The sequence below is a fragment of the Strix uralensis genome, chromosome 5 (genome assembly GCF_047716275.1).
Source record: "Strix uralensis isolate ZFMK-TIS-50842 chromosome 5, bStrUra1, whole genome shotgun sequence".
In the NCBI taxonomy this organism is placed as follows: domain Eukaryota; kingdom Metazoa; phylum Chordata; class Aves; order Strigiformes; family Strigidae; genus Strix; species Strix uralensis.
The window spans coordinates 38,581,348-38,594,112 of NC_133976.1; the positions used below are offsets into that span (position 1 = coordinate 38,581,348).

General features: G+C 39.1%; 1 protein-coding gene across 6 annotated transcripts in view; it reads left to right on the forward strand.

Moving 5' to 3' along the window:
* TBC1D30 (TBC1 domain family member 30) overlaps window positions 1-12,493 on the forward strand; it is a 57,569-nt gene extending 45,076 nt beyond the window's left edge. For 3 of the 6 annotated variants that reach the window (XM_074870501.1, XM_074870495.1, XM_074870500.1), the window contains 6 exons: window positions 247-352; window positions 5,962-6,074; window positions 6,248-6,387; window positions 8,019-8,225; window positions 8,432-8,488; window positions 9,810-12,493. In XM_074870501.1, the coding sequence (XP_074726602.1) occupies window positions 247-352; window positions 5,962-6,074; window positions 6,248-6,387; window positions 8,019-8,225; window positions 8,432-8,488; window positions 9,810-10,591 (1,405 nt within the window). In that variant the 3' untranslated portion in view covers window positions 10,592-12,493. The remainder of the gene's footprint in view (window positions 1-246; window positions 353-5,961; window positions 6,075-6,247; window positions 6,388-8,018; window positions 8,226-8,431; window positions 8,489-9,809) is intronic. The other 3 variants (XM_074870498.1, XM_074870499.1, XM_074870496.1) reach the window with 2 other exon arrangements.
* The last annotated feature ends 272 nt before the right edge of the window (window positions 12,494-12,765 follow it).

Consider the following 12,765-nt stretch of genomic DNA (forward strand, 5'->3'; position numbering starts at 1 on the left):
ATCCTTTATCATGAGGAGTCAGGACATTAAACCGTGCTCAGTACATTCCTTTACTGCACCAGCCTTTCCAGTGTGATGTGCACAGTTTTATTATTTGGAAGCGTAGAGAGGATTGCAATAAACTTAAGAATTAAAGTGACTAAAAGAAACGGCATATTTTATGATGACAGAAAGTTCAGTTCTGGTTTGGAGGTGTATAATCATATGTAAAAGTAAAATGAAAAACCAATATGTATTTTGATGTAGGCAAATAGAGTGTTGTGAAACTGCAGATGAGTTTTACAGTACCATGGGGAAGCTGACCCAGGAGATGCTGGAAGACAGTCTGATTGACAGCAATGAACTCATGCAGGTGAGTAATTGTGATATAATTATTGTTTATGTTTTGTGTGCATCCTTCAGGTGCTGATTTCTAACAAATTACAGTTCAAATACTGCAGAAACCTAAACTCTTCCAAGAATAAAAGTTTAAGATAACTGAGTTGAACTAGCATGCCAGTGAAACAAATAGGTGACCTGCAGTTAAAGCTAAAATTCTTATCTTTTACATTAAGTATAGAGAATCACTAGGCTCTATGTGATAAAAATTGGTTGTATATTGACAGCTGAAAGTTTGTTGTGATACAATGCCCAGTTGGTTTTACACAAGTAAGATGTAGAATCTTCTAGTAGTCATAATTTTGAGGGTGTTCTTTTGTTTTATTTTTATGTTTTGGTCAGTTATTATTACATTGTGTCCTTTTCATTCTGCAGACACTGTGGGAGACGAGTTTATTATGTGAGAAGGGGAAAAAAAACCATCCTTCATGATTTAAAAAAAAAAACCAAACATGAACAGTCATCAGTGAACTATAAACAAAGACATTTGTAGATAATTGCAGTCCCTGAATTCTCAAAGCATACGTCATTGTGTGAGAACAAAGACCCTCACTGTTCTGGGAAAGGAAAGGGCGTTTAGTATTGCAGATACAATTTTATTGATTCACACTTACACTTCTTTTTGTGACATCCTTGAGGTGTTGTCTGCTTAGATGTTTTATAAAGACCTCATGCTACAGTTCTGGAGCTTTGCTTTTGATGAGTTACAGCATGGTGTTTAAATGGGTGCAAATACAGAGCACATAATTCACCTGCAATAATTCACCTGTTTAAAGGGAAGGAAAAAAGTCAGTCTCTCTATGAAGCTGCATGAGTTTATTAACAGTAGTTAGCAGGTGACTTCTGTCACCCATTATTAGAAGCAAAACTTATTGACTGTCTGGGATAATACACTTACCTAGTCTGCTAACGTACTGCCCTGAAGTAAAGGATTACTTTCAGATTTTTTATTTTTGTTATTTTTGTTGTTTTGTCTGATGAGGGAGCTCTGGGAATGGGAGAGGTGAGCGCTGTGGCTTTGTTTTTCTTCAAAAATGGAAATGCAGCTGGTCAGAGGTACTCACACTTCTTAAATAAGCATTAAGATTTCTCACAAGGCAGTTCGGATATTGAGGATGCGTGAGGAAGGTGACACAAGCTGATGTGTTCTCATATTCATTGTGTTTCAGTTCCTGGTCTCAAGTGTAGTACAAAATCAAGAAGTGGCATTTGTGACAAAGAATAATGTTGGGAAAGCTGAAGTGGGCTGTAGTGACTCTGTGGATTTCTTTCTTCGCCTTTGTGTGTAATAGAAGATAAGGCATAGGTGACTTACTGGTTGGAGGGATGGAAGGATCTTTTTGGTTTTTTAACTGTTGCAATTACAAGTATATTAAGTTAGTCTTTTTGTGCTTCAGCAAAAAATAAGCACTTGATGCGAAGTATATGTGTGTTCATAGTGTACACGTGTATTTTGTGACACCGACAGGAGTGTTAAGGTAGGATAGCATTGCCATTGATACGGAGAATGTGTCAGGCTTAAGTTTTCTATGTAGAGAAGCAGTGTGTCTGGTTTATGTGTGTCTTCTCAGTTGAAGAAACCAACTATAGTTTAGATAGCATTCTTCAAGTCAGAGGCAGGTACTGGCAGTGTAGCCGTCTCCATCTGAGCTGTTCACTCTAGGCTGTCTTTACCTAGTGGAGAGAACTAGACACTACAAGAGTTTACCATTAGGGAATACGAATGCCACCATGTGTCTGGCTGATGCATTTGAACAATTTTCTCTGTGTTGGAGAAGAAAATAAATAAATATGAACCACTGCATTAATGAAAGGGTCCAGGCTGCTTTAAGACCCCATTTTTTTTAAATTGCCTTAGGCTTTTTCAGAGGAGTCAGCCAGAGATGACTGCTTTGTTTTCGAAATGTTCTTTTTTTCTTGTTTTTTCTTTTTTCCCCTAATCAAAATCGGAATAGTGAATTTACATCTGATACTTTTTACAAGGTGGCTCAAGGATTAGTATCTTACTAGGGGAAAGGATTAATACCCTACTCTGCCTTCTCTACACATTTCAGTAAAGGTTGCTGGTGGCAATCATCTCACTGTTCTTTAGACTTGCATGACACTCACACTTGCACCTGAACTACCTGTCTAGGCTCACTTAAGCCAGTGAAGAGTAACAGACACTTTTCCACCACTAGAAAACTTGTGCTCTAAAAGACCTGTTTCCTTCCGGGAGTTCAGGAGGGAGGTGTGGCTGATCCTTCAGGGGCAAGTGTTGACAGAGCAGGTGTCTGAAGTAGATCAGAGGACTCTTGTCCTCATTCTGTCCACCAGCATGTGTAGTTGGTGCAAGTTTATCATTAAAAAGCCTGCTTCCCTCCCTCCTATGCAGACAGTACACATACCTAGGATTGAGGGCTTAAAGCTTTTGCAGATTTGGCCCTTGCATGGCAAGAGTTCTTACAATGTGGTGCAGAGGAGAGCACGGAGGGATTGGAGGAGCAAGCGAGCCTACAGCTTCCTCCTTTTTGAGATTGAACAGTTTAGGTAAATAAAGGGTAAGTGCTGTACACATCAGATGGTAGACTGCATATGTATTCAGGACTAGAAGTTAAACAAATACAGTATTCAGCATTGTAATTTTATTGGTCTATTAATAAACTTGGGTTCTAACATGGAGACAGAAGGCTGTATGCCAAGTGTCTGCAGATAGTCTAAACAGCATGTATTAGATTGAGTACGTTTCCATGCCTTCTCAGAAAGTGAGCATTTTTATAAGCAGCTAAACTAATTCAGTTTGTACACTTAGAAACATTGCAACATAGAGGAGATAAGAAACAAACAGGAGAAGGAGAGGCATCCCTGTGTGTTTACTGTGGTGAAGGGGAAGAGGGATTAATCCCTCTGTAGTACCCTAGCATTTTAGACTATCTCCCAGAGACAGTTACCCTGATTTGATGGTATTCACTATTAACTTTCTGCTTGAGTAGTAATTTGTCTGTTTTCTTTTGGGTTTGTTTTTTGCTTTTGCTTTTTGTTTTGTTTTCTGAGTGAAAATGAAAAGAGAGAAGAACTTTAAACGAGTGTGAGGTGGCTCTTGAGATAAGTGTGTTTGAGCTGTCTGCAAAGGCAAAACTGCTTGCCCTCTTTTGGAAGCCACAGCCCATCACCTTCTGTATAGTGTCCTCCTAAGGGTGTAGATGGCTTTGCATTTTTAGGGTAAGCCAAAGGAGTGACAAATGCTACTGATTTAAGGTGAGAAGAGAGGTTTTCTTTGTCTCTTCTCTTGTTCCCAGAATCTGTCCCTTATGGCCATAAATAATAAGTTTGGCTGCATCATGCTTTGTATGTGTAGGCTGTTTCCCTCTGGCACAGTTTCACCAGAATTAACCAAATGGCATCCAAGGCTGTGTACAAACTAAGAACAGGATGCTTTGACTCTGAAGCATTGCTGTGAGGAGATCACAGGTGTTGATTGACAATATTTTTTTAATTTTCAATGGAACTTGCATCAGCATAAAATTTGTTTGTGGATCTCTTAGCCAGGTGGCAAGTGAGATCTCCAGTTATAATCTGATAACAAGTAATTAAGTTAAAAATGTGTATGCTAAAAGAAAAATATTGCACAGGATCTGTTAAGAGACACAGATAGGAGACAAGCAAAAGCTAAGAGCATAATCTAAAACAGTAGGTGCAAGGAGTAAATGGAGGACTCAGTCGACTCTTTCACTTAAAGGGTAACTAGCATATGGAACAAGTTACCTGAAAAGGCTGTTGACATAAAGAGTAGAAATAAATTCCAGACACACCTCCTTCTCTGTGAAGGGAGAGAGTTGAGACATATGGGGTAAAAAAACAGGAAAGTGTGGTGGAGATCAAACAAACAGGCAGACACATTGGGCCGGAGGTAGATCTTTTTCCAGATCATAAAATTCCTTCGTCTGGTAGACTGTCGGAATATTGCTGTTCAGGTCCTAGAGAATATTTGTCTTTCATGGTAGCATTGTAGTTTCATGGCATGGCAAAGCTTCAGTTTATGCTCTGGGGTTTTGTAGGTATCCTCCTTGCCTTAGTGTCTGTGCATGGCTCAAACTGTAAAAGCATTTTCACTCAGAAGCCTGTTGAGCTGCACTATTGCCCTGTGCCCAGTACAGACAGGAGTGTCCTTCCTGCTCCTCATTGCTTACATCATTGCTGTTAGTGAAATGTTTGGTTTTTTTTTTTTCTTCTTCTGTCAGGAAAGGTCTACTACTGAATTAACGTTTGCAATTTTCCTTCGTGTATTTAGCACGGACAAGGCATGGGTCAAGAATGGATTATGTAGAAATTGTTCAGAATTTCCTTTCTCCTTAATTGAGGCCATTTGCCTTCAGATGAAAAGGTCACTGACTTAATAGCACAGGGAAAAAAAAAAAGTGAAGATTTCCTGTCATAGCTAATGAGAAATTTTTATGTTGCTGTCTTTCAGAAGATAGTTAATTTTCAAGATAGGGAAAAGTTATAATATTTCAGAGAAACTATGAAAAATTATATTTTGGCTATTTTTTTCTTTTTACTTCTGACATTGAGAGTCCCAATGAGTTGTGTATCAGGTATTTGAAGTCCTGAATGGCTGTAAGTGTATAAAAGCGGGGAAAAAAAAGAAAGGCAACTAAAATAGGTGGGAACAAATCAGCAGTGATACTGCAATGAATATGATGTGTCTTTATGCCAGGTTGGCTGGTGACACACATCCTGTTACTACAAAACGACTTAAAGCAAAAATAATGCTGAAAGCAAATGCATTTGCAACTATTTATCTTCTTTAACTCTGAGTATTGAAGTAAATAAAATGTATTAGGGTTTCTTACGGCCTTGTTTTAAGTTCTAGGGACTACATGTTGAGTTCAGAGTTGCAGAGAGGTTTCTTTGTTCACCACAGAACAAATTTTTTTTTTAAAAAAAACACCACCGCTACCCTCCCCAGAAAAAACCACAAAAAACTCCCACAAAACAACAATCAAAACCAGAAACTGAGAGGAGAGAAGTTAGCTGGATAATGTTAGGTCCTTCCTTTTTGGCCATAACTTTTGTGTTGAAGTGATTTCCTTCACACAAGCCCTTGGGACTGCTCAGATGAAGTAATGGATCTGTTAACAGTCCACATCAAGTGAGGATCTGCTCCTTCCTATCTATGCTAGTGTCAATACCTTGTTGAATACTTGAGCAGAAACATAGATCTTCTGGATCATGCATTCATGTAAGTGAAATCATAATTGGAGGAGGAGAATTTCGAGTGTGCTGGCAAGGAGAGGATTAACAATGATTATTAAATAAGTATAGGAGTTGAAAAGGACCCTACATCTCATGTTATCAGTTCCAGTTTTGGTTTTCTTTTTCTCTGAACCATGTATTTTTCTAATGAGTCAGTCTTTATTTTTCTTACAGGAAATACTGACTGAATCATAAAACTAGACCATTTCCATTTTCTTACAGCACATGAGAATATGCAGCCTTTAATCCTGCAAGACTGTGAAAGTCTGTTAATGGAGAAATCTTTTGTGAGACTTAGTTAAAGTGAAAATTTTAAAAGCTGCATTTTTTTCTTTTTCCCCTCCCTAGACTGTTTATACCATGGCTCAGTTTCCCTTCCCACAACTGGCAGAATTAAGAGAGAAATACACATACAACATTACTCCTTTCCCTGCAGCAGTAAAATCAACTTCACTTTCAGGGTAAGTTTGAAATGAGCTGCTTATGGCATATTGGGTTATTGTTTACCCTACACAGCCAGTGAAAAGGCAGGTGGCATCCTCCCTCGTATGCTCTTAAAGAAGATAACGATGTTTGGTGATGATCGTATTTAAGAATGTGTCCTTCTTCTTTCTCTTATGTTCTCATTTGACAGAAGGCTGGGCAGAACTAGAGACAGTGATGAGGAGAATGACCTGGATGATGAAGACTCAATTGCCAATGCAATTGGCTGTCTTGGACCACTAAGTGGGTTTTTGGCACCAGAGCTCCAAAAATACCAAAAACAGGTGAAAGGTAAAAGGGCTTTTGTTCATTTTGGAAAACGCAACTAAATCTGCATGACCTTGCAGAAATCATCTGTAGCTTCCTCTGTGAAAGCAGCAACGAAAGTTGTATTTTATATTCATGTAGACATTACAGCAGGTACCAAATGACTTGCTCTGCGGTCCGTGCAGGAAGGCTGTGTGTATACAATAAATGATAGTGTGGGTTAAGGATTTGGCTACAGTTAAAAAAACCAACTCCATAGTGTTGCCCACGCACAATAAAAGAAGCACATGTGTGGAAAAAAGTCCACCTTAAATCCACACTTCTAAGACGGCTGTTAGGTAGTCAGCATTTTCTGAAGAGTGTACATGTAATAAATAATCTTGACCTTTATTAGCATATGCATGGCTAGTATTGGAGCCTATCAGTGGTGAGTGAATTCTGCAGGTCATTTCACCACCCTTTTGGCCAAACCTTCAGACTGTTGTATGTTTTGGGTATACTCACATTTTTAAAAAAATTGGGCATGAGTTAGGGTGTTCTGACAAAATGTCACTATTTTCCAAGTCCCTCCACGTTGAAATAAAATTTCTGATAGAATTATATGTTCACCTGTGCAAGCTCTACAAGCAGAACAAAATCCTGATCCATACAGGAAAAGCAGATCATTTAACTTGCAGCTACCTTTACGAAATGGTACTGGATCAACAGTGATTTTATGATATCCTGGGAGAGGCTATAGTTATTTATCTCCAACCCATCCCCACCTTCCCCCCAAAACACCCCAGACTGATGTTGCAGTTGCTGTTATCTGATTACACATCATCATTCTTGTGACTTGGTTTTACTGAGACCTATAAGCTGCAATTTTCCTCTTGATTGCTGTGGTGTTTTGTTTTTCCCTTCCTGAGGGACTGTAAGTCCCTACCTGCTGTTTCAAGCTAGCACTTAGTCAGAACATCAAACTGCTGTTGCAAACTAAGCCAAAGACAAATAAACATCCCTTGAAAAAGAGTTATCCCCTTGACCCTGGAGTGCCAGTTTGGCGGTGCATCAGAAACAGCTGTGAAAATAAATTGCACTGCTGCTGTTGCTCTGCAGCTGTTGATCAGAGACCCTCTCAAGTTGCCTGATCCTCAGCTGCTCTGTGCCTATTCCTTTTGTTGCTATGAGCAGCTTTCTCCCTGTGGTGCTATAACTGTTTCTTGATGCTGCTTGCTGGTATCACTAGCTTGGTTGTTTAATCTCATGCCTGCTTGACTGTAATGTATTTTATAACTTGCATTGTTAGCCCCTTCTTTGTCCAACTGAGTGTCTTTAATAATCACTTTCTGAATTACTTCAGTGATGGCTTGATGTACTTTTGGGTAATTGAAGAACTGTGCTTATAACTTTTCATTGCTATGTTAATTGGCTTTTGTACTCTTTAAACTCCCCTCAAACCCTTGCTATTCTTAAGGAGTAGTTCTAGAGATGTGATGCTACTTATTATAAATAGTGCAGCTTTGTTAAATATGCATATTATAATACATTTTTAATTAAAGACTACAGTTAAATAAGATTATAGGAATCAGACATAGACTTCCCTTGTAGACAATCTGCAGAACTCTTGAGTATGCCAATTTACTCCTCATCTCCACTGTATTCCCACTCTGCAGATCAGAATGAAGAACAAAGTCTGGGTTCCAGTAACATTGCAGAATTAAGTCCAGGAGCAATAGACTCTTGCCGAAGTGAGTATCATGCTGCTTTTAACAGCATGATGATGGAGCGTATGACCACTGATATTAATGCACTGAAAAAGCAATATTCCAGGATAAAGAAGAAGCAGCAACAGCAGGTTCACCACGTGTATATCAGAACAGGTAACATATCGAAACATGCTTCATTTATTGATCTGTTACAGGCTAACTTCATCATGGGAGACAAGGCAAATAACATTCTTTTACTTTTAACTAAATAGACAAAACAAGGGAGACTGATGGAATATATAACACATTAATAAAAGTGGGTACCACTTCATACAGACAGATTGTAAATGAGAAGGTGATGTTTCTTCTTCTTTTGTCAGGATCTGAAGATGACGACTCTGGGATTTTTTTAGGTCCCAGGGACCAGCAGAACAATGGTATTTAAAAATGTCTTTGCTGTCTGGGTGCATTGTGTTAATCTCTGATTAAAACTTTACATCACTGGCATTCTTGGAGTTGACATACTGATGCACTATAAGAAGTGAAATGAGATGAGTACACTTCAGACCAAGTGTCAGGTAGATTCCTAGCTGGTCCATATTATCCTAACTCTTCTGAGTTCATCTGGACATGGCAAATTATGCAGCTGAAGAACTGGCTTAGATGTTCCATGTGGCTGACAGTTTACCTAGCCGTAATGATCCTGCTCTGAGGATTGAGCTGGACACCGATCCGTTATTTAGCAATCCATGTTATGGAGTCTGTTTCCCCAGTGGGCAAACTCAACAACGTGGGGGTTAGCATGTACAGCACAGCTGAACACAGCCCACCCCACTCATTCCTCCCCACTTAGGTGTCATCTTTCTAAGTCGGCATTCAACCATGCAGATGGGTCACTGTGGTGAATTCTTAGTCCTCTTCTAGATTGTCTAAACTTGTCCTAGCAGGAGCACTTAAATACATAGAGCTGCAATTTTTCATTAACATTAACATAATTTATAAGGATTTTTTTTTTAATATTGGCAAAGTGTTTGCTTTGAATGAAGGCTGGAGCCAGCAGAGAGTGCAAACAGTAGAATGTTGATTCCCAAGGATTGCCAACCCCCACCCTCCAAAACAAACCCTTCTAGTCTTACTAATCATGGTGCAGGGCTGGGTTTATGGTTTATGGGTTTATGGTTTAATCATATGTCATCTAATTACCTAATTCCGAGTCTACTGCTCTGGTTTAATGAGGTGACCTAATAGAGAAGAGCTGGTGTGGTTTATCCATTAAAAATACATTGGTTCATTCTCCAGTCACACAGGCCCCATGGAGAGGCTTACTTGACTGACCTCGTATAGGGACTGAATTGTCTCTCACAGTTGGAAGAAAAATGAAGGAGAGGGGAAAGATCAGAAGCCAATATTAATGTTAAACTATCAGTTATAGTGCCGTTCCAAAAATTGAGAAGCTATTTTTGTTATGATATATTTTCATGGTATTCCTGGCTCAGGACTTACCCATAAGTAAGAAGCAAGGAGGGAGGACAGGAAATCTTTATTATAGAAGTTACAGCTTTGTGTTTGACCCCAAGATGTAAGAAATTCAGTGATTTTTTTCTTTTTTTTTTTTTTTTTTTTTTTTAAAATAGCAGTCAGTCCTACAAACCTTTGCTATACTTCAAGAAAGGCATCAAATTTGGTGATGGATCCTTAGAACATTGATTTGTTTTGTTCTTTAACAATCCTGTGTTTCTTTTAAACACTTTCTTTCAGACAAAGGGCCAGTTACCAGCCTCCTCCCTTCTCAGGTAAACCATTCCCCAGTGATAAACCACCTCCTTTTAGGAAAGAAGATGAAATTGAATAACAGGTCTCTCAAAAATGCTGTTATTCACATCCCAAGTCATGCTACAGGGAAGATGTCTCCCATTCCCCAAGAAGATCTTAAAACAAAACTGAACTCTCCATGGCGCACTCACATACGAGTTCATCGAAAGAATATTGCTAGGGCCAAAGGCCAGCTGGGCTATGGGGATACTATAGGACTAATAGATGAGCAGAGTGAGAGCTGTAAAACAAATAGTCCTGGTGCAAAGGAGGAGACGTCCAAACATTCTGCATTTGGAGAAAGAGAAGGAGGTGGTTTGGATGACAGGACTACTCGGAAAGCTGACCAGCAGTCATCTGAACCAGTCCCTACAGACAGCAGTACAAACATGGCAGTGGTTCAGCTAAAACTGGAAGCACTGGAACTCACCTCAGATAACAAAACTGATGCTGAGTCAGCATCCTGTCAGTCCGGCCAGCCACGTTTATCAGAGTCCTCCAGTTCATCCAGCGACGGTGGAAACCAGGCTAAATCTCCCCAGCCTGGGAACCCAAAGCCGCAAGTCTTCAATCCTTTTCCCAGTGTCAAGCCTCTTCGAAAGTCTGCTACAGCCAGGAATTTGGGGCTGTATGGCCCCACTGAAAGAACACCAACTGTACACTTCCCACAAATGAGCAGAAGTTTCAGTAAGTCTGCCAGTGGCAACAGTGGGACCAGGAAACGATGATGTACACTACCTGGCACTTTCTATTTCTGACAGCAACAAAAAATTTGTATTGCTTTTTTTTTTTTAAAAAAATGTGTGTGTGTATGTGTGTCCCAAAATGTTTCTAATCTTTAACTAATGGGGACAGAAGTGGTTACCAGATGTATAAATATGTGTCTTTGAAAATTGTGCTCCCGTGTTGTTATGGGATAGATTAGTGAAAATGCTCTCTGGCACCCTCTTGCCAATTCTGATGGTTCTGTGGTAAAATAAACATTGATTTGCAGCGTGAAGCATGTAGTTTCTTTAAACCTAACTTGGACATAAAATCACTGGCTGCCTTTAACCCCTCAGCCCCCCATGGCTGCCTCCCGTCCCTTTCAAAGCTTGAAGGGCAAATTATCTGGTGCAGCAGACACGTATAACAGTTTATGACTGCTATGCAGCTTTCCCATTAGACCTTGTCATGCTCTGTGAGTAGCTGGAGAAGCCATGACTAACAGAAGCACAAGCAGCGCCAGCAAGCGGAAGTATCACTTTGGGCCTGACATTATTACCACTTACCTCCTGGGCCGTCTGGCTTCAGACATTCTTGAGCAGCATTTTGTGTTTCTTTTCCCACAGCAGTCCTCTGCTGATAGTGTTTAATATAAATGTAGTCAGTGAGCATGAGAATAGCAGACATAAGTCCATCCACAACACTGTTTTGCTCCTTTTCTGTTAGATATGTACATACATACCTTTCTGTTACTGCTGAAGAGTTGCAGCACTTCAAAATTAGGAATTGGGTACAGCTGTGTGTGTAGTTGTATGAATATTATGGCACATCTTGGCTTCAGTGGATTTAAAAGCTATTATCTAAATTATAGACTTGTAATTAAATCATATTTACCATCTTAGCAGTAGGTAAAATATATACATTCCAAAGTAGTTTAGGGTTTTAAATTCTATTTATAGAGTGTTTAGATACTTAGGGTGCCACTTACCATTAAAAGCCAACACATTGTCCACTATGTAAGTGGGATGGACCTATGGGACTACCATGGGCTTCCATGGCTTGGTTCTGGTTTGGTGTGAAAGAACAATGGCAAAGCGCTAAGTTGAGTATTTACTTCCAAATCAAAAAGCAAAGCTGGTGAATACCATAAGACAAGTACATTTTTCTTCTATATATATTAAACAGGCAGGCAGAGAAACTAAATGTGGATAATTCAACTTCAGGGTTGCAAAATCAAGCAAACTCCAAGAAATTCAGGTTGCTCTTAAAATGTTACACCTCTGCTGAAATGTATGTATTGACTGTGATTCATGACCTTATTGCTTCCAGGTTTCCCATGACCTGAAAGTGTCATTATTTTTAAACTGCAGTAAAAGTATTAATGATGAATCAGCCCCATTGTATGGAATATTTTTCTTCCTCTTTTAAAATTCTTTGTTAAATTTGCAAATTAATATATCATTGTCTATTTATTAATGTATCCCGTAACCTGTAGGATGTGATACCAGTTTTACTGTATACCATAACTTATAAGCTGTACAGTATACCCTGTTGATTGTTGTGGGGACAGTTTTATTTTGTTGTTGTTTTATACAAGTGTATGCATATAAAATAATACACAAGTATGAACACTATAGATATAAAACGGATGTAGATCAGGTCCTGCCCCTGCCTTATTTTCAGATTATAGTAGTAGTGTCATTAATGATTATTTATAGCACTAAGTAAATTTAAAATAATGTAGAATTTAGTCACTGATCATGGACTGTATGAGAATTGTTTCTGCCTTGATTTGGAAGAAATGGACTTCTCAAAATTTTATTGTGAATCATTCTCCCCAGTTCTTCTTAGCTTCAGTGTATCACGTGGCTGTATACTGAACCAGTAAAAATAAAAGGACTGTCATTCCGCAAAAACAGCTAAAACGTTGCAAGTACGTGCGTGAGTTTTCAACATGTTAAGATGTGATTAAGCAATGTAAAATTAGCAAGCTTTGCGTGGATATTGGTCTGGGGAGAGAAATGCCAGTAGAATACTAATTCTAGCAATTTCAGACCTAATCAGTAACTGGCAAGTGTGCTCTGAGGGTATTGTACTCTACTTGGACAGTTAGGATTGAGGCAAAGGAACCACGGCAACTCAGTGCGTTAGTCTGACGATGTTTGCTGCAGGAAATTTTCTTTAAGTACTGCTAGAT